The following is a 26,120-nucleotide window of genomic DNA, read 5'->3' as shown; positions in this document are numbered from 1 at the left end:
ACATCAGGGGAATAGATCAGTGCTAGGCTAACACGCTAAACTGTGTTCTTTTACACAAGGCCCAACTGGACTAGACCATGTTGACATTTTCACTCTGCAAATGCATATCTTGGTGGTTTGTGGTCTGACAATGAATTATCACGAGGCTCCTTCAAGTATGAGATGCAGAGGCTGGTTTGGAGCGTCAACATGTACATGCTAGCAATGCACAACTCGTGTGCCTTTCCAACGCTCAGTGGATGGGCGATAAACACACAATGGTGTCTGTTTTGGCAGAGAAAGTAGTAAAAGAGAAAAAAAAACACATCTTGGAGAGGCAGGATGGGGCTGTGGGGTTTGGACCGCGTTGTAAAAGTGTGGCTCAAACCAGAAGACTTAGACAGCAGCCAGTAGCAGCTAGCAGCTATTACAAAAAAAGAAGCAAACTTCATCATCTAAACAGAGGATGAGATCAACTATTGGGTAACAGGGAGGGGAGATTGTTGCCAGGTTAGTCCATTCTTTGCAAGACTGTTTTCAACGCCATGCTTCCTTCTGGAAGACGGCTGTAATTCTGTCCGTATTCTATTCTATGACAGAACATAAAGTTGTTGTAGAGAAGGGACTTCATTGCGGAGCTCGTCTATGATCTCCGTGTGAAAGATGCTTTTGTGTGGCTGGTGGTCTGAGCTGAGGGAGCTATAAGGCCTTGTGGGAAAAAATGTATGGCGCGTGTTTGTCTTTGATACCCAACCCTGACTCAGATTTAACTCACAAAGTCGCTGGGCAATTCCGCATAACTACACGATTATGTTAAAATGTTTTAAGCATTACTCACTATCGCAAATGATCTTATCAGATTGTAAACATCACCCAGAACACTTCCTTCCACTCTCTTGATCATAAACTGGTACGGTAATGGACTTGTCTGCCATGATGACATGGCTTTTTGACGTGTGAAGTGCTGTCAACACATAAAACTGACAAACTTCAGAAAAGGACTTTCAAAGGTCTTGATAGTGTGAGTATGTATGGTTTGGGGGCAAAGGTGATTTGGTCCATACTGCTGTGACATTTGTCTGTTAGCACTGAGCAGCCATGTAGATGTTTACCTCAGCGGGTAAGATGACTGTGGGGTGACCACATTGACAGCTGTTTAGCATGAGGCGCGATGAAACCAATCGCCATCGCAGTTCAAAGTCAAGTTCAGAGACAACTGAGAAGAACCCCAGAACACACAGCTACTCCCCAAAAAGCAACTCATGGTCCTGATATAGCAAAAACTAAGGAGAAGAAACAACAGAGCAACAATCTCAACATTTATAATTATCAAGGTTTGTTTCTGATGCTTATCTTGTGTTTTTTTTTTGCTGAACATTTTGAATGCTGCAACTTGATAAAAAATGGCTGCAGACCCTTTTTATTTAATCTGAACCTGATTCAATTCAAACTAAATGTCGACAACAAAAATAACCTTTAAAGCAGCATTACTTTAGGTTTCAGAACCACATCTAGTAGACTGTGATATGAGAAACTGAGCCTGTCATGCAGGCGGGACCAGGGAGGGCTCTGTCTTGAATTGTGCATTAGTCACAAAGGTCACCGCTGCAATCACTGTTTAGTGAAATGGGTTTAGTCAAATGTTGTAATGTCAGAGGAACCGTCTCCGTTTTTGTAATGGAGGGACGGTAACGATGCAGCCAATACTGAAAATAAAGTACTCAGGAGAGACCTATCTCTGCAACACCATCGTTAGTAAAGCTTGAGCGGTCAGAAAAGTCTTAGTAAATGTTTATCAGGAGCATGCATTGAATGGCCTCAAAACACTGCTAAACATTCATCTGAATGAAACTATAAGCACCAAATTTGATTTGAATTGATTTTTTAAGCTTGATAACTGATTTAGAAATTCCTCAAAAATGCACTATAACATGGCATTACTGAAGTTTAACAGAAGGGAGAACAAACCTTCTAGAATCAGCATCACAGTCTTCCTCAAAGCAAATCAATAATTCCTATCACCTTTTCCTCCATCCCAAATATCCACTAATCCTTTCGTAATATCTTGTACAAAATAGGACAGAAAGACTACAAACTTATATATATTATATAATATATCATATTTATATATATCATCAAGACAGGAAACGTGTTACACCTCTATTAGCATGTTAGGACATTTCTCAATTCCTACCATGCCAAATAGCAAAAGGGTAAAAAGGATTACGACAGAAGAAATAGTCTCAAACAAGTTCTCACACTATCGCCCATAGAGCAGAGATGTGTTCTGTACATCCACCAAGTTAACCACATGTGGTCAACTCTCTCCGAGTCAACTTCAGACACATCACTCAACCGAGTTCACCCATTCAACAAGAGGAAAAGTCTCTCGCTCGTTCTTGTGAGGGCAGTTTTAGCTGACGTCTGTCAAGTGTTTTGAGTGAGCAAATGCTTTATATGGGGGGAAAGGGCCAAAAGTAATGTGCTGGCCATCACTCTGGTGTGTATGTGTGTGTGTGTGTGTGTGTGTGTGTGTGTGTGTGTGTGTGTGTGTGTGTGTGTGTGTGTGTGTGTGTGTGTGTGGTTTGCAGGTCTGTCAGCAACACCGCAGCAGCACAGATGACTGAAAGGAACCAAAAGGGAACTATGGAGAAGGGAAACGGGCTCTGAAGAGTTCAAATGAGTTAGAAGACGATTGAAGCCCACCTTCAATTGAACAGAAACGGGCAGTCTTTGTTGTCAGTCGTCACAGGGTAACCCAGGACGAGGGTGGTGGTTCTGCCTATTACATATCAGCAGCTCTGATGGCGACTGGAAGCAAGACAGTGCAGGACAGCACCAATATGTACACAAATATAAACCTCCGGTTTAACAAACATATACACACACGATCACCTGCTATCACACTAATGGTTAGCAGACCTGGGAAGTAAGATGTGGTCATATATAGTGGAATGTCAGAGAGGCTGACAGTGCACAGACACATGTAGTTATCTGGGGGAGGAGGGATCAAGTTCTTAACCTCTCCATCGACCTTCTGGTAAGAAGAACAAGCATCTCCTGATTTGTATGGCATGCTGCCTCAAGAATCCCAGCGTCTAGGGTTTGTGTGTTAGTCTGCAGGTGTGTGGTGGACCGTGAAAAGGGAAGAGCATCTTTACAAGCAGGCGTTTAAGTCAACTGTGGACACTCAGCTTTAACGAAGACGCATGCTTGGCACATGCTACTCAAAACGCAGCCATTTCTCATTGCATCGGCATCAGGGTTGTGTATGCCAGAGGTTCAACAACAACAACAACAACAACAACTTCTTACCACACGAGTGATAAAATGCAGCACTTAAACCATCAGAGTAAAACAAACCTGCTACAGTTTGATGAAATCTTTATATCTTCTGCTGGATTTTGTTTTATTGCCAACCACACAACTCTCATTCATAACAAGAAGAAGAAGAAAAAAAAAGCTGCCATTTTGCATAGTAGCACAATCTTTTACTGTGAGAGGATTTTAATGGCCTTTCCAGATTGGGCCCTAATTAGCTGTTAATCATCAAGGGCTCATAACCAATGTGAAGACAGCCGGCGCGTGTGTGTGTGTGCGTTTGTGCGTTCTCTCCTGCTGTCTATCCTTGTGCTGCGAGGCCATTAGCAGCAGACAAGCTAAAGAGAGCCAAACAGCCCATTAACTCTTTCACTCTTCGTCTCTCTCCTCTGCCACGCTCATCCCTCTCCCCACAGTACCACAGTTGCCAGCTGACACCCTTTAATGCCAGCTATCTGTCACGACCAGAGACCTGTCCACCCACATATCCCTCCCTCCACTTCGGACTTTACTTTTCCTTTATTTTTCATGCCCGTCTTCCTTTTATCTGTACCTGTGTCTCCTAAAACTGGAAAGAAAATTTAAAAAAGCACTGCTTTGCTGCCAATTGAGAGTCAGCTGATCAAAACTCACAAATGAAACTTTTCAAACTAAACAGAAATCTATCAATATCAATCCATCATTGCTGGACATCTTTCACACACCAATTGATCTGATTGGCCAGAAAAATCCTAATCTAACAGTAGCCATGGTGCACAGAGTAAATGAGTAAGGGTGGCAGCATCTGTGTCTATGTGGTTATGGAGCTGACATCCCTATTCCCTATACGAAGCCTCGGAAAAGCCACGTTTTTAAAGCGCTTGTTATTGTTCTGAGCACCTACACCTGACTGCTGCCTGCTGGACCAATATCTCAATTTGCACAAGTAGAGAAGAAACCACATACTGAAATTCTATCAGCTTGGTAGCAGTAACTAGGCAGGTGGCTGTGCACTCTGGCGTAGTGTACGGTGAGTCCAAATTGCCTCTGCAGCGCTAAATTGGGCACAAAGGAAAGGACCGCAGGAAATTGAGGGAGCAGCGACGAATGAGGCCGATGCCTTTATAGAATGAAAAACCACTTTGTGCTTATAGGAGTATACGGCACATTAACGCTCAGATACTAACAGGTTGGTCTCTTTCATGTTACTCTTTAGTTTGGATAATAATACTTACACATTTTGAATATTTATTAAGTGCATATGACCTGTTTGTAGACATAAAACAATCTTTAAACGGGACAGAATGATTTCAATCACCATTTGACATTAAAATAAAATTCAATTTTTACTAAGTGATTCATATTGGAGTTTCTTTTCCAGATGATCAAAAATTAGTCAAGTCGATTCAGTCTTCAGTACAAACGAACTCACTTCCCTCACTAAGTACAACACTGCAGAACAGCAGGCCGCCGCCATGACAGGCTTCCCCTGATACACCCAACTTGGCCTAGACCATGCTGACAACCAACGAGAGAGAAGCATGTGATTAATGATAGGGGTCTGGTCATATCAGCAGGCTGGTTAACAGACCTCACCACCAGAGCACACAGGTCACAGAGCACACCCAGCCTCATCAGCACCCATTACTACTGTGGGCACACGTCACACAGGGATCTGCATCTGGTTCTGCTGTCCAACAATAAGACTGTGCATGAATGTAACTTTCTTACCAGGCGATTGATGCGGACAAACTCCTCTGGACTCTTAGCCCAGGGTGGAAGCTCCACGTCGGACACTACAGTGCCGTCCTCCATCACCCCCAGGTTGTAGCTGTTGGTGTTGATGAACATCTCAGGCAGGTAATAGAACTCTGGGATCAGTTCCTGCATGGGTAGAGCACAGAAACACAATCAAAATGTCACATTTAAATCCAAACAGGCTGAATGAAAGAACCTTACTCAGGAACATTCCTGAAAGGTCAGAAAACTGGCTGAATAACCCTAATAAAGCTGTCAGATTTAGAGAGACATAAATGCTGTTTCAATACGCTTAAGCGTATTAAGATGGAGTTGGAGAAGAACAAGAGCCAAAAAAAAAAAAGTTGTTACGCCACTATATATCAACTTCAGAAATTATGTCTGTCACACTTTCTAACTGTAAAGTTATTCGTGGGAATTGCGTGTCTTCCTCCTGGCATTAACTCTACAGCCGCTATAGAAGATGTACTCTGAAGTCATTTGGCATTCAGATGGACTTCTGGTCTTCTATCCTTTTCACGATGATTTTATTTCCCTGTCTCAAACAACTCAAAAGGTTTTGGGTTTTTTTAAATTGGCAGATAGAAAAGAATTATAACAGGGCACGTAACTACATATGTTCTGGTGTGACTCACTGATAGTGAAACAAGAGGGTGGAACAAAATGTCTCTCAACTCTTGGCTGCTTCATGTAAACAGTGAAACGAGCAGAGTGAGATATATATTGTCCTGTAAACGTTTTACAGAAAAATTGATATGATAGTGTCTGAATATGTCATTTAAAACCAAAGCATGGCTTCATTCCTCATGGCAGACTAAAGTGTGCATTTTTAGAAATGTAAGCCTCATAAAACCTCAATACAAATACCTATATATAATGAAATGATTGGTCAAACCCCAGCTTTTTCAATGGCAGCCCTGACGGTCGTAGACCGAGCTTGTGTGGTCAAGCACACCATTGACAGCATGGTGACAGATAAATACTTCACACCTAAAATTAAGTTCCAGCACCAGAATTAGGGTCATTGTTATTTTCTTTTCTGGGAGTGTTTTTGAAAAGCTTACTCCTGTGCAACATGATCTCTCAGAAATTCACCAAACATATACAAATAATAATATTAGCAGCACAGTTTCTCCATCGCTCATCAATGGGGTGAAAACATTCAATCAAATGAGCAAACAAACACACAGGTTTAAAACAACACTGCACTTCCTCACTTCTGAAATCTCTTCACTCCACAAAAACCCGACCTAAAACTAAAGGTCGACCTCTTAACGAGTCCTCCAGCTAACCCTGGTTCACTGGCTGCAGCCTGCTGTAAATTTGAGCTGGACGTGGTGGACACACACACACACACACACACACACACACACACACACACACATGAACACACTTCAACAAAACCTTTAGGGCTTCACTCGCCAAACACTCAAGCCTGCCTTGCATGGACCATTATGTGCAGTGGCCCCTCTGCTCCAGCGTGGTCAGAGGCCAGCCCCTCTGATCCCCAATCCTGTCCTGTCATGGGTCACTGCAAGGGGCTCTGGCCTCTGGCGTCCTCTGCTACACTTCCACTTTTGCTACTACTAACCCCGCTACTCTCCTTTTTCTCCCCCCTCCGATGCCTTTGGGCTTAAGCTAGGGGTCAGGGGATTGGACCGGAGGTCATGCTAGCATCACCAAAGCTAGAGACACATTGAATCTGCATGTTGTAACCTATTATCACCCCTTCTTTACCTAAGGGGTAAGTAAAAGCTGGGGCTTCTTGCCCTCTGGCAGGGACAGAGGGTTGCTTCTCAATGGTTCCAATGCAAAAGCTAAACGGCGTACTTAGCATACTAAATTGATACATCTCCTCGCTAATTCCTCTTTTGCCAAGAACATGAATATGTTCATCCAAGTGGATGAAGTCGCTTTCACTCAAAAAATGCTAACATTTCACACTGAACAAGGAAACAAAGTGATGTGGTCCACATTTCCCTTTTATTTTGATCTGAGGTTGAGCTCTCACAGTTTGATCCACCATGACAGGTCTGGACTGATGGAGCAAATGAGGGCTCTTGTTGGGCTCTCGCAATCAAGCACTGGCCAGCTAAGAAGTAACACAATCCATATGTTTTATCACTGGGATTTCAAGAGGGGGTGGGGTGGTAAATGGAAATCAAGCGTCAAAACCCCCAACACCACTGCTGTTCCCCCCATCTAGCGAATCAATGCCAGGAGACCAAGCAAAACTCAGCTTTGACATAGAATGTCTGACTGTAGTCGTAAATGTTTTAAGAGAGCAGTTAAAGTGTGCAAGGGGAGTTCGAGGGCCCTCAGTATGAGAATGACCTGTGTTGCTGCAACGCAGACCTGAAACCTCAGCAGTTTGGGGGCCCAATGGGCAGAGATTCAAGCCCAGGTAATAGCTGGAGGAATCTTAGACAGACGGCTGGGACTGATGAGGATTAGACCAACGCTTTGAACAGAAGACCAGGAAGCTTTCATTGCATCGGGACAATGATTGGTAGTGACTGGACATTACTCTTTTAAACCTTTTCTTTGTCTGTATGGATGCTTGATGGGGTCTTATTCTACTGCAGTTTCCAGTTCATTATTCCGTTTAACTTCTAACCTTCTTACAAGTCGACCATGTAAAAAAGAAAAGGTACTTTTTGAGGGTAACATTTTAACACGTCATGTGTGGGCATACATCAGTGTGTAAGTACCTTAACATCAGACGTGTCTCTCTGGCTGTTTCTCCAGGCCCGGGACACTGATGAGAAGGTGCGGTCAGCATGGTCAAACTTTCCTCCTTGGAAGTTCAGGAAAAACGTGGTGAAGGGTTCCTGTTGACGAGGGAAGAAAAGGTTTAAATCTCAACTCAAGCCTCTGTCTCTGTAATAGGCAGCGGCGGCTTGATTGATAAAACAGAATCCCTAGTCGGGCAATAAAAACATGTAATACATGGCTGTCTTTCTGCTCACATTTCAATACAATAAATCAACAGATTTAAGACAAGAGATACTATTTTCACTCTTAGAAACCGGAATACGAAAATGAACAAATGAAATAATAATCCCAGTGAGCTACTAAATCCAATACATGTGCGCTACTGATGCATTTCTAATCATGTATAATCTTGTTAGGAGAGATCAATAGCTGTCTTGCTGACGCAATGGCCCCCAAGTGACATGGACACAATATGCTGGGCCACAGCTACAAACTGCTACTGTAGATAGCTAATTAAATTCAGCCTGAAATGATGTCAGCCTTTAAAAAGTGAGTTTAACCACATTGTATCTCATTATGCGCTTTAAACAACAGAGAAGAATTAAACGCCTCATAAAGGCTCACAAATAAACACACAACACACAATATTTGTTCACATTTATTGCTGCAACAGTTTTTAGTTACTCTCTGATGTTAGGTTTGATCTTTAAGTGAGGGTTTCTAGTAATGTGGCTTTAGAGTAAGCCCACTAATGATGTGCAGGGATCAATGAGGTAACTCTACCGGGAGTCGCTGAGACAGTGAACTACTGGGACAATAACAGGAGAAAACTGCACATTGGAGAAACTTAGTAACCTCCTTCTCCCTTGAGTGTAGTATGGAAAGATTGATGACATCCATTCAACAAAGGCACCAAAAAGGAGCCCTTCCAATGCACCGCGTGTGCTGTAAAGGCGAAGGAATCAAACGCAATACCTGATAAACCTCAAAATACCCAAGCTCTTTCTGAGAGGTTAGCATTTCTTTCATGGCGGACATTTAACTGAATGTTTTCGTGGATTTCATACAAGCCAAGTCAATGTTGATTTATTGGTAATCATGTCTTATCACATACGATGTACTTACAATGCGGAGCAGCCACATCAGAGTAAAGCTGGAGGTTGAATAGTGGGTGCCATAGTGGAATTTCGGCACCTGATCATCCTCCCAGGACTCGAATCTGTCGGAAAAGAACGCCGCTCTCTTGGGATTCAAAGCACCAATGGGCTGTGGAGATATTTGAGAAGAAAACATGTTTTCTTAGATATGATGTAAAGTGAAAAATAAACTGCATCTTCCTGTGATAACAAAGGGAAGCAGGGAGACATTACTGATTTTTATTGCGCACACATTCGGGGACCAGTCTTCGCAGCATAACAGTTGCGAGGCAAATGAAGCTGGTAACCTTTGTGCAATCTCAAATGAATATTAGATGATGTTTCCTTTCACACAAGGATCAATCCTTTCCCACAGAGTGATTTTAGAGGCTGTGAAAAGAGCCCCTGCAGCTGTAGTCTGTCAGAGAAAACTAATGTGTTCCAATGAAAGAGTGCCTACGTGGAATACAAAAAGGCAGGGCTGCAGGCTCCTTTAATTTTCTCCTTTTATTAATATGTAACTAATACTCTGGTCACCGGCTCTGTTTGTAGTCTACAAAAAATGGTTAAGTTGCATTAATTTTCCATCGCTCTACAAAACCAATAATCCCATGGTGCTCAGCTATTATTTAAATGCTCATTTATAGAAATCACTTTCAGGCTGGTTCAATTTTTATTAGTCTTCTGCTGGCTGAGGCTCATTCTCTCAACCCCCCCCAACATCATCTTTCTCCCTCACACACATAGACACAAACACACATACGCTCCGATGTACACAGCAGATCAATGGTAATGACATGATGGCCTTTTGAAGAAGAGGGGCATGTGGGGCGTGGATCAATTGGATCTCTTTCATATCATAGGGTGCCTGTCACAGCCAGACTCATCCGGGGCCAGGCTCTGATATCGATCTATTCCATGGCTACTGTTCTGTGGGAGTGTAACAGGGCACGACTGCGCGCATGTATTTGTGTGATGCATGCAGGATATGTGCAGAACTAGTTTATTTTTCAGTTTAGTATGGGTTGTTTTTGTTTTTTTTTGTAATTTTGAGCGTTGCATTCTGGAGTGCGTTCGGTTTTGGCTGTGTAAAATGCCTGGTGCCACCACGCCGTGCAGCACCGCGTTGACAGAGACACACTGTGGGCTTCCTCAGGGCCACTGGGGGTGGGTGAGTACACAGAGTGAATTATACATCAAGCCCATTGGTCTGATTTATAGCCCTAATAACAGTCAGCTCATTAAAAAAAGAAAAGGGAGAGTAGGCATATAAAATAAAAAAAAAAGACTGAAAGTGCCACAGTGACAAAGAGAGAAGGAGAATTGTGTGTGAGTGCATCCGGGGGCTGTTGGTTTGCACGAGCCTGACATTGTTTACTGCTGTAAATTACTGTGGGGATAACGGTCTCAGCTTACAGTAGCTCCAACAGAGCAGCGGCGGCGACGGCGCCGTACATCAAGAGGGGAGCACCTGGCTGATGGAGAGGCTGCTACTGGTCCGCCACAGATTGGCCCAATATGTCGCGGTAAAGAAAAGCACTCTGATGAGGACTCAAACAAATGAACCAATCTCATAGTTTTAATTAGATGAGAGAGGGAGATACAGAACAAAGATGTGTCGATGCTCTGGAGAGGTAAACATCACAGGGTAATCTTGGATGGGATTAGATCGTATCACATCTTGTCCATGAGCAGAGAAGACATTCAAAGCTGCTGTGAAAAAATATACCAAGAAAAAAATTACATGAATGAACACAAAAAAAGCCAAGTACTCAAAACAAACCAGTGTGAATTCCACTATTTAGCATCAGGTTCCTGTTTATTATGATGCTTAAATAGCAAAACATGACAGATCCACTATTTCTATGTCACAAAAACTTCAAACATGCAACGACAGATTACATCTAATCCTCATTAAATACAAATCTACAGGAAATTTCCCTCATACTGAACTCTAAATTAACTCGTAAGCCATCCAAATAATGTGCAGGTTGAAACACTTTAAAAATGCATATGCATAACCAGACGAAAAACACCTCATGGAACCACAGAGATCTGTGTGAGCGCTATTATAAGAACATTATGCTGTGCTGCTTCACTTTTAAAACAATAATAGGTCACCGGTGATGAAGTACAACAGCCAAGCCATGATTTAAGCATCACTTAAGCTTTGAGTCATAAAGCAAAAGAGCCTTTTGAAAGGATTGTTTATGTATACTGTCCTATTTAAACAGTGAAAATAGTGTGGAGGCCTGGGGGATAAACATATGGGGCGAGTATGGTGAAATCAATACACCATTAGCTGATGTGGCTGTGAGTAGTAGGTGATAGCACAAAGGTACCGGGAATGCTCAATAAATCCTCATCACTCCTGTTGCTATGTCAATGTAGTTCTGTTAGTTGTTGGTTTTTCATTCTTGTTTCAACAACAAGAATGACCAATAAATTTGAAATTATGAAAATAACACAACCCAACTGAGCAAATGTAGTCTTTCCCCACCTATGGATACGAAGGACAAAGGGGAAAAACCAAACAGTGTGCAGAGCTGGGGTGTACGACAGGGTGAAGGAATAAAAACACAGTTACAACACATGCAATCAGCTCTTGTGTGTGCTTATCGTGACTACAGTGTTATCTCGGGGGTCGGCGTTTGATGTCAGGTTGAGGTTAGAGTTTATGATAAGAAAGTCCCTGGGGTCAGAATGGCTCTGGCAGTGGGGGAACATAAATTCTGTGTGGCCTCTGTTGTGCTGGGGATGATGACAGTGTGTGACACGCACATGCTTTCACGGCAATTTGGCCCTTCAATGTCACTGGAGGCTGCTCACGTGACCTGTTTCTATATGGAAAAAAAAAAAGCCAGCATTGTGACATAAGGGACGTTAGCGAGATGTGGATGGTAAGAAAGAGAGACAGAGTGAGAAGTAAACAGAAAGAAACTGAAGAAGGGGAAACGAAGCAGGAGGTGGTGAACGATGCAGACGGAGACGCAGCAAAATGAGTCTGAAAAAATATTCAAATGAAAATAAACAGAGCACAAATAATTCCCAGACGCTCCGGTCTGCTATGGTTCACTGGACAAGCACTAATATCACACGTGTGTCAACAACATGAATAAAACAGATGTAATGGAGACGGTCTGTGCTGCTTTTCTGATTTGAAGGAAATTTGAAGCTTAAGGACCGCAAATGGTGTTGTCCTCCTCTTACTCGCTTTCCTCCAAGGGAGGAGAGGAGAGGGAGGTGACATGAGCTATGAAACTGAAGGAGGGCTGTGTGTGTGTGTGTGTGTGTGTGTGTGTGTGTGTGTGTGTGTGTGTGTGTGTGTGTGTGTGTGTGTGTGTGTGTGTGTGTGTGTGTGTGTGTGTGTGTGTGTGTGTGTGTGTGTGTGTGTGTGTGTGTGTGTGTGTGTGTGTGTGTTTGTAAAGCAGGTACACCTGTCACATTTCAGCCTACTGGGCAACATGAAGCCAGATGAACAAGAGAAATTATACAGCTTCATACGGTCGGGAAAGCTACACTGGGAGGGATAAAACGGATGATAGAGACGTGGAGGATCAAATCTGAAGTGAAGGCAGGAGTGGGGGAGAGGTCTTGAGACGAGGTGTTGACTGTTGGGGTGTGTGAATTTGTGTGACAGTGCGGTGTGAACACCCCAGCTGTAAATGTGCAGGGTGACTGTTGCATCGGATTCCGAAGAACAGATGTTCTCATTTCCAAAGCCAAATGTGTTTTAATGGTTAAAGGCTCAGTCATATGACATTACTTTTGTTATTTCAATTAAATGGCTAAAAAAAAAATATATATATATACATATATACACACATACACACACACACACATTCATTCTCGCCATACACTGACAGTAACCTCTCCCATATTCTCTGGAAAGAAAAAATACAATAAATTTATTTGGAGGTATCAAAATTAACTGTTTCTCCATCTAATACAGTGCGCCTTCATTCCTCGTGGTTGATGCGTTCCAGGAACCACACACGATTAACGAATTCCACAATACAGCGACAAACTATCTTATTATTTACAGTAATTTAAACATTTATGAACCTTCCCCCATACTAACATTAAACCACCTTCTATCTGTATTACCTTTTCCCACACTCTTATCGACTGGTTAAAACACTTTTGTGCCTCATGTGAGTCCAAGACTCACAGAATGCGCGCACTTCCAGATGCCGTCAGCCAATAGAATGCGCATACGGTATCATGTGACGGCCTAAAAAAAAATCCGTGATGAGGTGAAGTCGCGAGCGTTGATGCGCAAATGCACACCATTTTAATCAAGGCGTCAACCGATAAACAACAAACTGTTTTGCACAAAAGGATTGGATTACAGGCAGGATTTAGCGTTTTTATAAGTATGACCATGTTCAGATCACAGCGGTGAAAGTACGACAGGGTTGCAAACATATCCTAAGGGCGAAAAAAAGTTGGGCAATAAAATGCAATAGCTTAGAAATGCGCTGTTCTTTACTGTAGGCCAGTAAAACGCTTGTAAGCACGCATTCCTATTGAGTTACTTTATAGCATGAATGTCTTAATTCTACAGTTTACTTATATTTGTCAAGAGTTCTGCAGTGAGAAATCTTGAGTTGTAAAATCTCGCCTTGCAGTATAATAAACCACTGTTTGGCATTTTTCCATTCAATAAACCCTCTAACTCATGGATGCATTACAGAAACTGAACTTTCTGGATCACATTTTCTTACCTCATCAAGCCAGTAACTCACCCAACACCACAGAGGTTGTGCTACTCCTGGTTTCAGCCTCACATCGTACAACGTGAGGCCTCCCTCCTCTACTTCCCCTTGGCATGAACGTGGGATGCTCCCAGGAGCTAAACAAATGTGTTCTGAAATGCATTTGCTCCGACGTATCCCCCATCCATTAACGAATGGTCTTTTATTTCCAGGGCTAATTTATTCAGTCATTTTGGTTCCAGCGGCCAGACAGTCACTCCATCATTTCACTCTGAACCTAATCCTCTGTCCTCCCACCACTGGACAACATTACGCACAAGTGATGTTCGGTCTGTACGAGGGGAGCCGGCAAGCAAAGGATTATGTTTTTAGGTTTTTCTTCTGTGTGTGCGTGCGTGTGTGTGTGTAAAAGGCAGAGTTCACGCAAGCAAATAACGGCATGCCTACTTTCAATGCTAGGGAGGATCTTTAAAGCAGTTTTAGCTGTGAAAGCGAGTGTATTTATGTGCTAGGGAGCATCCTGGGGCAGGTTTCAGTGTTTTAAGCACAATCACTTGATGCCTGGAGCTACCAGGGAGTATTACTTCACTTCCTGGGGTGCTGCTGAAGGTCAGACTTGAAAGAATTCAATTATAAACTTTGATTCATGGACATTATGACTACTACACCAGAAAATGGGAGTCGCAACGACAGAACATTAGACGTTTAAATCAGCTGCAACAGAGCAGGTCTTTCCTCAACTAATACCTGTTAACAACTAATCATAGAGGTTATCTGGAATGTTTCATCACAGTATTACTGAATTTCCTGTACTGGTCAAACTTAGAGTAAACCAAGTGTTATCAGTAACAGTAAAGAAACTGAAAATATGACAAGTATTTTTGTAACTGCTTTGAAATTTACGATAACTTTTAACGCTCTAAGAAGCAAAACTATTCTTTCTAAACTGCCCTCTTTTTCTGTGGGAATTAGAAATAAAAGACAATAAAAAACAGAAGAGCTGAATCTGAGTCTTACTTTGGACAGATCTCTGAAGTTGCTAGGCAGGGTGAGGTCCAGTTCTTCTGAGTCATAGTTGGTGATAACCCACGGGAAGACCGGGTACTGGTTTAGGTCGTTAAAGGTCCGACCTGGTCCACGGAAAAAGTGAGGAAAAAGAACGACAAAGATTTTTAAAAAACCAACAACACTGTATCATGAACTAACAATCAGCTGAATCAGATTTCTGTGATGTCACACGGTTGTCGGTGACGTCCTCACCAGAGATTGTGTTCAGAAAGATGAGGTACTCAAAGTTGGAAATCTCTCTGCGCTGCCAGCGTTGGGTCATGTTTGACGCCTTGAACAGCTGCTTTGGTGTCGCAAGAGAGATACGTCTGCAAAAAGATGGACAAGAAAACACAAATCAAAAAGTTTAGAGCCATTAAAGTCATTTCTGCTTGGATGAGAATAGAGAATATTGAGGTACCGAGAACGTCTGTCACCGCATCACTCCGCAACTCCGGGCTTGATTCCAATTCGGCAACGCAAAATAAAAAAATCGACTGAACTTACAATTTTTCTAATTAAGAAGAAAAATGTTCACGCACAAAAAATTTATGCAACCCAGTTTACCGAACATGTGTGCCTGAGTGCAAAAACCAACACAAGCACATACACACACACAGGCCAGAAATGATGTATGCAGTGGGACAAAAACAAATGACCCCCAATCCAATTAAAAAAAAAAGAAAATTATGGAATTAATCACTGTCAGGATGTGTGATTGTAGTCATTAAGCCTCTCAAAGGTGAAAATACACATTTCTAAACACAACGAGACGTAACACCTTTAGTTTCTTGTATTGTCAGCAAGCAGGATTCTGTCTTTTAATTGCCAGCAGAGCATATCACAATTATATGTTCATATTTAAGAGGACAAAAGGATGGACTGTGACTCTTATTACTGTGGCAAAATATTAAAAGCAATAGGATTATGTCTAATAATGAGGAATAATTATTAAGTGTACTGTGGCCTGTGGGTTTGTATTTATTGTTGTTGCCTCTGGACATTAAATAATTTTTCCTGTCCCAACAGTAATCACTTCCATGGGTGTGTGTGCATGTGTGTGTGTGTGTGTGTGTGTGTGTGTGTGTGTGTGTGTGTGTGTATGTGTGTGTGTACACACTGAGCTGCCTTGTACAGCTGTCCTCAGGTCAAAGAGGCAAGGTGTCCCCAGCCTGCAAACTAGTTTGATTAATGATCCCAAAACCTAACACACATACCTTTTCTCACCTTATATCTGTGTGTGTGTGTGTGTGTGTGTGTGTGTGTGTGTGTGTGTGTGTGTGTGTGTGTGTGTGTGCGTGCGTGCGTGCGTGATTCTCCTGCATCCACACTGACTCATTATGGGATGAACTTTCTTGCAAAGACTGATTACCTCGCCTCGAGTGTTCGCTGTTGCCATGTGGAGCATTTTTGTTTCTCAATACCGAAGAAAAAAACATTTCCAGAAGTCTTTCTGACTCACCTTTTAACTCCCCAAAACATTCATGAATCTCCCCAGACAAAAACTGTCATAACTATGAGGACTCTGTGCTGGATTAAATCAAATGTATACGGAAAGATTTATACTTTACCATGTCTTTGTTTTTGGGGCATAAACGGTCTGTTTGGAGTTTTAAAATTCAAAACAGAGTAATAATATTTTACTTTCGTGGACTTAATTTCTTCATTCATTTATATTTTTGGAAATAAATCGAGGAGCTTTGACTTGTCATGGTCTTGAGAAAGTTCCAGTGTTTATGAACTGACACGCTGTCAGCCATATTGTTGTTTTACAGCCAGTTTAACAGTTCACTGTTTTACTTCCATCCCACTTCAATACTTCCACTTAACCGCCTCTCTCTCAGTCATACTTTCCCAGCACACACACATTATGCACTGACCTTTACTTCTCTTACAACAACAACACAATAGAGGACACTGAGCATTTTGTATTCCTTCCTTGTCAGTATGTCCTGGGTTATTATAAGGAGACAAGTGTGTGGGAGTTTGGACTGTTTTTTATTTCTGTCTGACTAATCAGTGGTGTGTTTGGCTGTAACTCTACCTTTTAGTGTAGAGGAAAAGAAGAAAAAAAGAACCATCATGGTCCAACCACTGTTTTTCTACAATGGAAATGAGACTTCACAATGCCACCTTTACACCATGTGCTACATCAAACTAGAAATATGTGTCACATAATTAAACAATGCTATAAAGTGTGCCGTACAGTGAGCCTTCCTGGGAAACTACTTTATTTTCTTTTGATTTTGACAGGAAATGACACTGGAACACACATGAGCAGCTGGGTTGGTCTTGGCTTCAGCGATGCCCGGAAACAGAGCAGACATGATGTGAGGGAGGGGTGAGAAGAGAGGGGGTGTGCCCTGCAGGCTTACAAGCAACTATGTGCTTCACACTGATGGAAATAAATAAATGACCTGAACTATGTTTGTGCGAAGCCAATTATGTGTGGTGTGTGTGTGTGTGTGTGTGTGTGTGTGTGTGTGTGTGTGTGTGTGTGTGTGTGTGTGTGTGTGTGTGTGTGTGTGTGTGTGTGTGTAAATCCCTGTGAGCATGTGATGCAATGAAGAGAGGGACTTTTACACATTTGCCCAAAAATATAACAACAAACCAATTATGAAAAGCACACACCCACAAGCAGGTATGAACATTTTACTGAATTCTTCTCATCAGAAGAGATGTGAACAGATCATAGAATTAATTTTAGGCAGAATGAGGTTAATATATAATTAAATAAACAGCTAAAGGACAGGACAAATTATTACACCTAGTCTCCCTAGGAATCTTGTTGAAAATCACTGAAATCTATCCAGCATTGATAGGGTATATTGATAACCTATAAAATATTATGTATGGACAGATGAACAAGGATAACCTCTGGCTGAAGCACATAAAAATTATTATTATTTCTGTGTTAACCGGTATGTCTGACCTGGTCTGTGGAAGACCAAAGTTCGTGCCCACCCCGACACGAGGAAGACTGTGGACCACCTTCTTGACCGTGGCTGCATCTGCGAAGTTAAACATGATCGCCGCTGCAAAGAGGCACACAGAAGCATCTAGTTATAAGACTGTTACCAACACTGTAAGATGTGTATTTTATATCTATCAAGGCTACTGTTAAATAAATGTCAGGTGCTGTCTTACTTCTGTTAGCCAGGAATATTTCCAGAGCAGTATTCTGCAGTAGATAGCGTCTGGAGAAGATGGCGCGGATCTCTGTGAACAGCCATTTGCCATGAAGACCTTCTGTGTAGACTAGAATCTGAAGGATAGAACAGGAAGAGAGGACCCCAAATCGAAGAGGTTTGAATTTAAAGTGGATGTAACAATATAATGGAATAAAAAGAAATCAGAAAAGAGCAAAGGAGGGGAGGGGAGAGAGGAGGACACCGAAGGTTAGGTTAGTTCATTTTTCACACAGCGATGGCATGACGGCATGAGCAGCACGATTAATGTCTTATATTGATCAGCCTCAATGAAAAAGAGATTCCTTCAGCGAGAGAATGGCCGCTATTCAACTAGATGGAGTGAAGGAGGCATTTAGTCCACTAAAAGATAATCCATATCACAGCATGTAGGAGACTGGCAATACCAGAAAATTACAATAAATATATCCAATCGCTTGTCCTTTACAGGTCAGCAGCATTAGGACTAGGCAGGCTATGTGCTACCAAAAGTATACTGTGTTTATATAACAACAGATTTTCACAGAGGTAACTGGAACAGGGCTCAAACAATATTATATACATTATTTGCACATCAGGTAGAAAAAAATAATCCAATTAGCTGATATGAATTTGTCCCCATGAACCTTGTGGTAGCTGTCAGAGTAGTCACGATACCTGGGAGACCCATATGTCTGGCCCCAGCACCTGTGATTCCTACCACTACTAATCTGGCATTTAGATTTGCTGCTAACCTACTTAGCACTGCTTTGTTAACTACGCTTCTTGTTCCACCTTTGCTTTTAGCTTCAAAATGGTCTGCTGACAGGGGCGTACAGGGATATGACGGGGGGGGAAAGAGGAATGCTTTGAGTTGTCACAGTTTGGTTTAGAGGGTGCGTTATTAATCAAAAATATTCAAAGGTGAGCTGGAGAGCTAAGGCTGGAGTAAAGCTGAAGGAGCTCATTAAAAGGAAGGGACAGCGGAGCAGACCAGCTGAGGCCTTACCAACCAGCTGAGGACAGTTTCTCCCTGCTTGTTTCTACAAGGCATCAGACCTGCTGCCTGCATCACGGACTCGCTTCAAAGTCTCTGGAGTTCAATTAAATGTGGATTAGTGGCTTGGAGAAGCTCGCTGGGGCCGCCACATCCACCAGCCTCCCATCTTTCCTAACAGGGGCTTAAGATGACTATTCCATTTACCATCAGCCTGTAGCGAACCTCAACAAAAGCGTAAACATCCCATTTCCTCATCAGCTAGCAAAACAGATTTATTTTTAAAATGAAGTTATTTGTGGGATGTGAAAATTATCTGTCGGCAAAAATGTCCATTCAAGAAGCAAAAAATCAACTCTGTTGGCCTAAAACTGTGTTGTTACAATCTTGAATGGGTGATTTATGATGTCAAACTTTATTATATTTAAATAAAGGCAAACATGTTGAATATCTAATTATCCTACATCCTAGAAAAATCACATGTCATCCAAGCCCAAAGAAATTTTAAAGTAGGTCAAAAAAAAACAGCTTCTCTGCTTCTGTATCATCAAAAATAAAATTCTAGTTTTCAGAAGTCTGATGAGTGAACGCTTCTGGAGCAACCTTTCACCTTAAAAAAAGCGGTGGTTGACTCTTTTCATTCCCAAGAGCACATTGGTGGACCTCTTGATGGATGTCAAGAAGATGCCCAAGGCTGATGTGATAAAGTTGAAGTCTCTGATAACACCGATAGAAATGACCATAAAGGAGACAGGCAGATATCATTTTTCCCTAGACCGATGAATTTCCTCGAAAACACTAAGTTGTGCTCGATGGTCCAGAGATTATTGTCATTACCCGGCCTTTTCCTTGCAGATGAAAAAAGCTCAGCGAGTGACAAGAAGTATGACAAACTATCTGTGCTGTAATGCTTTCGCCATTCTGACCACATGTGGACAAATTTCAATGGTGTGGAGGTCATTGTCTGAGCAGGAATTATGGCTGCACCACCTTCTCTAGATGAATAGCAGTGATGGAGCCAAATCAGTCAAGCTAAAAGAGATAATATGTTTTGGAATAAATTAGAATTTAAGAATAAACAAATGTGCTTTGTCTTGTTTCACATTTACATTTTCCCATTCCAAATAATAAAGGATTGTTTCAGTTTAAAAATAAAAATGAAATGACTGAGATTGGGAAGGGGACAGGAGATTCTGTGAAGGAAACATTACAAGGGCTGGGAGCTTAAATGTCAACATGATCGGTTGCGTATGAAGTGGAATTTTATTGATGTTTCATTTCACATGGAGCACCATCCACGGATTCAGGTCTGGTGCATCTGAGATCAATTTCAGAACGTCACGGGGGAGGACACAGCCAAACAGAAAACAAAGGAACAAGTCTGATTGCGATGCTCTCTCTCCCGTCTCTGTGTCTCTTCTTCCTCCTCTTTCAACCTGTTTGTGCACTGGGCTGCTGCTCGTTTCTGAAGCACTGTCATTTGTCTTTGTCAGATGCCCAAAAGACTGCAGAATGAAGAGGGACACATGAAGAGGGGCCGGGTGACTGTGGCCACGGTGTGTAACCACACACACACACACACACACACACACACACAAAAACCGTCACAGTGGAATCTAGCAGACAGTTCTGGACCCTCTCCATCGCAAACCCATCCGCCAATGCCCCTTTAGAAACATGGATAAAGGAACAAGTGGGGAAACATCGTGATACAGATTCAATTTAATTGAAACTGCGCTGATTCTTGGAGTTACGGGAGAAACAGACCAACTATCAGCAGCATGGTTTCAAGATAGATGAGGCACTCAACTGCCTCTCCCGTTGGCAGGCTGAGCATGTGTGTTCTTGCGCTGATAAGACCCTCGAGTCAAAAGCGACAGAAATCAGTGCCAATTCCAAATGAAGTCAAGTTCTTATTTGTCAAATTATCTAAGTGTCTGGTTTAGTTCAACAATTTTCTGAAAAGGAAATGCTTAAAATTGCACATAAACAGTGTTTGATAAATGGTATGTGGATGTTTGCCCGTTTGGGTTTAATGTGCTGTACATCCTTGAAGGAAAATACGGTGATTGAAGTTCAATTTGTTGCCTGTTATTAAGTATTTCCGCATGGTTGCCTCAGTTAAAGGATAATGGATGAGGGATTTATTATTACCTTTTGGTCAAATGAAGTGGTGTAGGAGATAAGGTGATGAAATTAATGAGCGGGCGGAAGAGAGGTGATCCATCAACATCAAAACAGACGGGGGACACGCAGTATTGGGAGAACTTGATAGAATTCATTTAAAAAGACCTGTGGACTTATCAGCATGTAGAGCTGCTTATTGCTTCTCATTTCCCATAAGCCGTCTCTACCTCCATCCCCTCCACGACAACAGCTTCACCCACGCCGCAAAGTGTTTTTTGCGAACAATGGATTGCAGTCGTAGTCACAGAGACTTGAGCTAATTAAACAAGACGCACATTTTTCTTATTCAAAAGTCACAAATGCGCAGCAAACCCGCTGCACCAAAGTGCATCAGAGGCATTGCATTTGTGACTGCTTCTCACTTGACTAACCACAGAATCAAGCCATCTACAATAACCAGTGGACTGAGACGCTGATGGCGCTTTAGCTGCAAGCGGCAAATGAAAAGGACTACGCAGACAAACACAAGCTGACAAGAGTTTTTTCTTTTTTTTTTTGACACGAAAAACACCACACCTCGTATGATCGCGTCGTATTCTCTCACTATTCCACACACATGTTCTTGTTCACCTCCTCCTCTGTCGTTTTAACCCCCCACCACCACCACCACCATCCTCGGTTCCACACTGGTAAACAAGGCCTTGTCACCCCCATCAGTAAATGAGTTCATCGGACTAATGAGCAAGCAAAGGGCCCTGACACACTAACAAGGGTCTGTTGGTTGCCGGTGCCTCTGGACCAATCAGAACCCTCTTCACCGTTGACACAAAGTCTCCCCGAGCCCTCTGGAGCCAATTAAGACAGATTTTGTTTTTGAGATTGAGTGATAGCTAGAAAGAAAGAAAAAAAAGATAGAAAATGGGAGATGGAAGGACTAACAGTCCAGCACTGGGAAGAGATGCTTTGACATATTTTCAGTGAATGGAGAATAGTGGTGGAGGTTGTCAAATAGGTAAAAAAGAAATTCCTCCCTCACTGTAAAAACCTGGAATCACATGACCGGACTAAGGAGCAGCCACATGACTCTCCTTTCACACTACAACAATTATCTTGTGACCCTTCAGCCCCCATAAGACTTAAACAACTGGCATGGATTATATCTCTGTTGGGAATGCACAGAAAATATTCAAGGTTTATTTTACCTTCAGAAGAGGAAGAGATAAAAAGCCAAGAAAGACCGTAAAAGTATCTTAATTATAGTCAGGTAATTAATAAGTATGCCTGAAAGGGACGAGCTCCTTTGTTGTACTGGAGAAATTGATCTATATTCAATAAAAACAATTTTTAAAAAACCAAATATGTAATGTGACATAAGTTTGCGTGTCTCAAAGATAAGGCGATGTCTGATACGCTGTCAGTAGGAATATAGGTTGTAAGGAGCATTTATGTTCCCAGTGATTGATAGAAACAATTGTTCTCCCACCATGTTACTAATTCAAGATGTAATCACTGGTCAAACATAAAGGTCTATTTGCCTCGAGGGAAGTAAAACAAACTAAGAGACGAAAGAAATAAACATCACTAAGAAGCTGCGCTGGAGGGTGAGAGAGTTTAAGACAAATAAACAAGGCCAGTTTGCAGCAAGTGTAAGGTTATGAAGCCTACAGGCTCAAGGCATTCAGTCCCAAATGTCACCCAGTAAGAGTTTGTGCTCGCTGAATAAAGTCCCTTTGAAAGGATCTTTGGAGCCACTTAGTCTGAATTTAGCCTAATAAGGATTAAAATCCTTTTTTGCCCTTTTCACTGTTTGCCAACAGGTTAGCCTCTTCTCCTTCCCTATCCGTGGTTGCTTAGCCTTTTTGAAGTGGGAACAAAAAAAAGGTCTTGTGTGGGTATAAGGAAATGCTGCAGTGATCTTAGGGTTAATTGGTAGAGACGTTTAGCCTTCAGTGCAGTAGAACTCATTAAACATTCAGTCTCTGGGTAGGAGCTACAATGAAAGCCTCAGAAGGGCCCTGACACATAAGGCACTATAACAGCAATTCTAGAATATAATGGTGTCAGTTACAAATAAACATGGAGTTAACTACGTAAAACAGGTTGTGAGCTTCAGTTCTATCTCCAGCATTTATTCAAGACTGAACAAGACTGTATGGATTTATAGTGTGATGCACACAAAACCAGATCTAACTTAGAACATTGTCCTGCATTGGACAACAGCAGGATATAGTGCATAAAAAAATTACCATCTAGACTCTAGCAGTTTTGTATTTGAGTAGACCTCTATTGCAGGTCATCTGATGAAACATCACAGACCGGCATATAAACGCCTTCCTTCACCATTCAAGCTCATCGGTAAAAACTTGCACTTCAGGAAAAAGAGAATGTCCATGCTTTTCACCAATATTCAGGAAATCAAGGAGACAGGTCAGAATCTCCACTGAAGAACAGGAGCTGGTTTAGACTCCAAGCTATTGGAGGCCCAATCCTCTAAGCTGCCATGGCGAACATCAGACAGGTTAAGATCGCTGACCGGCTCCTATCGCATTCTCCCCGCTTTACTTCAATCTCTCATTTTTTCTATTTAGCGATGGACAGGCTTTTTTGGGTTTGGTGTGAGGCTTCGCTGAAGTAAATTCTTTTCTAATCCGGCTATTGTCACCAGCTTAAGCGGGTGTGGGGTGAAAAGTACAACCTTCTCGGGGAATTCGGGGTTGGTTGTTCCAGTCGAAAGAAATGGGAGAGAATAGGACTTGTATAAAGAAAATGCTGTGGAGACTTTTGAGAATTGGTTGACAGATTTATTCTCAGATTCAAGTTTAAAAGACTGAATTAAATCTGAAAACATTTCAAATTCTCTAGAGGCAAGCAATGAAATACAAATGAACAACAAGATTCATTTACTTTACTTTTTCATATTTATTTTTCTTGTTAAGTACATAAATAAATCTGTCATGATATAATTTAGGACAAAATGAATTAAATTTTGGCAGAACATGCCGTGAAAACAACTTTGACATATCAGCACCTTATAAAGTTGTGTTAGCAAGTTATTTGCACCAATGGAAAGTTCAATAGTCACTCTTCTTTTAGCTAATTTTTGGTTTTCCTGAATCCTACTTGGAATATCTGGTAGTCAAACAGCTAAATGTTAGACTATGTTTACCTGCTAATGTGCAACCTTCTGTCTGCAGTTCAGTGCCAGGCGTTTATAATGAGACATATTTTCTAGAAGTACCAGCCTGCTGCGTTTGGAAAAGACGCTGATGAGTGCTGAGAGTGAAAGGAAACTTGTGAGCTATAAAAGCCGAACAATAAGCTGACAGAAGCTGAGGTACTCCAAAGAGCTGAGGGAATCGCCGAGTCGGTGATAATTATCGGTGACTCGTTCACTTCTTTCATATAATCACATTATACATGTCATTTGATCCACTGGTAACATAAAAACATTAATTATCGCTGCTTTAAAGAGGGGTTGGCCATTTTACTATTCAATTTCCTTTTGCTATACAGTTTTAAGTGACTGGTTTTGAAGCCCTCACTGTGTATTTCGTTACCGATTGTTAGGTCGGCAAGGTGGATAACTAATCTGTAAAAAAAAAAAAAACCTGTGTAGGGATTTATATTGTGTTTCCTGTAACTCTAATCAAATGCTCAATTGTGCTGATGTCTGCAAGAAAAGAGTCTTGGATGAGTAAGTAATCTGCAGAACGTCCCAATGGAGGTGCCATTTCAACCAGACTGGATGGGTCATTAACCATAATGGCAATGGAGGAACTTGAATTTAGCTTTGTAACATTCTGGTCTCTGGCACAGAAGATGTCTTTACACAAAGCACACGTCGATGCGTTCAGCGTACCTTATAAAAGCAAGCACATCTGCTAAGAATTCTCCTTGATTTCTTATAAGAATTAGCAGCTGTAATGAATATCATGTCTTAGTCTGAGCACTTTGTATTTATGGGGAATACTACCTTTAGAAGCACATAAAAAGAAGCTAAACAACACATACGTACTCAAATTCTACGACACATGGATCTATTTTTATCGTCTGAAATGCAGAACAGACCTGCCTGCCAAAACAAGACCACATTTACATTTCTAATACGCTGGGCTGGGAATCGATCTTTCAGGCACAGTGGAGCGTCTCTCTGACCTCAGCTGAATAACAGAGGCTTGTGTGAACAGCAGGTACACAGGTGCTGATTGTAATATCAGTAGCCTACCAGGCAGAGTGGCATCCATAAACAGGCCTATCCATCAGGCTGGTGTGTTGCCTTTGACACACGTGTCAGAGGCAGACGAAGGGAATAAATGATGGAGAGAGGGGATCAATCAAAGGAAAAAGGGAGGAGGTCTACCCCCTGACTGGTTCAGTCAAGCCCAGAGATGGAACATGATGGAGGGGCTAGGCTCAGGTGCAAAGGGAGGAGGGAGCTCTTTGTCTTGTCTGGAGGTTCTTGTTTAAGTGAGAACTAGGTCTCGGCTACAGCGGTCTGTGGTTGTGTTAAGGTCCAAAGTCAGGTCGTAAACACGGATAGAGAGGTCAAGCATGCTTATCAGTTAAAGGAGTGATTAGGTGTGAGAGTAATTAGAAGGGAGGCATTGGTCATCATTAAATGCTGATATGACACTGCCTCTAATCGTTCTTTGTGTCATTGCCAATGCGACAATTGTCTTTCCTCGACCCGTCTAACCCGGTTTGTGACTGCAGACATGTGTCTGTCTGCCTTGAACGTGGGTCAGTTTGCAATGAGACAAAAAATTAAAATTGTCAAACTGAACTGAACTGAAGCTGTGAATAAACTGCAAATTAGAAAACTACAGGAACAAAGAAAGACTTTAAAACTGAACCCGGGGTTTACGGCCATGTTACTGGTTTAGTGAAACTACAGTTGCCCACGGTGGTGGTTTCAGCTAAATGATGCTAGCAGATTGCAAACACAATAATAAAAGTCTTTTATTGTTAACTAAAAGACTATCACTGTGGTTTGACACTCAGAACAGAGGGGAGGAAAAAGGTTGGGTACATATGCATCGCGTGTAAGAGACAGACAGAGATAAAGGACAGTAAAGAAGGCAAAAGGACTTAACTGCTCTATTGGGAAGCACAAATTTACTTCAGGAAGCTTTAAACCTTTATCTGGCCCTATCTCCTCTAATTGGCCTATATCACT

General features: G+C 41.9%; 1 protein-coding gene across 4 annotated transcripts in view; it reads right to left on the bottom strand.

Moving 5' to 3' along the window:
* Window positions 1–26,120, bottom strand: part of lrba (LPS-responsive vesicle trafficking, beach and anchor containing) — a 150,113-nt gene that overhangs the window by 27,762 nt on the left and 96,231 nt on the right. For all 4 annotated transcript variants that reach the window (XM_068320696.1, XM_068320700.1, XM_068320699.1 and 1 more), the window contains 7 exons: window positions 17,801–17,918; window positions 17,586–17,688; window positions 14,867–14,982; window positions 14,624–14,736; window positions 8,878–9,018; window positions 7,749–7,868; window positions 5,011–5,163 (listed from right to left, as the gene is read on the bottom strand). In XM_068320696.1, the coding sequence (XP_068176797.1) occupies window positions 5,011–5,163; window positions 7,749–7,868; window positions 8,878–9,018; window positions 14,624–14,736; window positions 14,867–14,982; window positions 17,586–17,688; window positions 17,801–17,918 (864 nt within the window). The remainder of the gene's footprint in view (window positions 1–5,010; window positions 5,164–7,748; window positions 7,869–8,877; window positions 9,019–14,623; window positions 14,737–14,866; window positions 14,983–17,585; window positions 17,689–17,800; window positions 17,919–26,120) is intronic.

The sequence above is a fragment of the Antennarius striatus genome, chromosome 8 (assembly GCF_040054535.1).
Source record: "Antennarius striatus isolate MH-2024 chromosome 8, ASM4005453v1, whole genome shotgun sequence".
NCBI lineage: Eukaryota > Metazoa > Chordata > Actinopteri > Lophiiformes > Antennariidae > Antennarius > Antennarius striatus.
The sequence above is the reverse complement of the archived record's forward strand: the minus strand, read 5'-3'. Positions and strand labels throughout refer to the sequence as shown.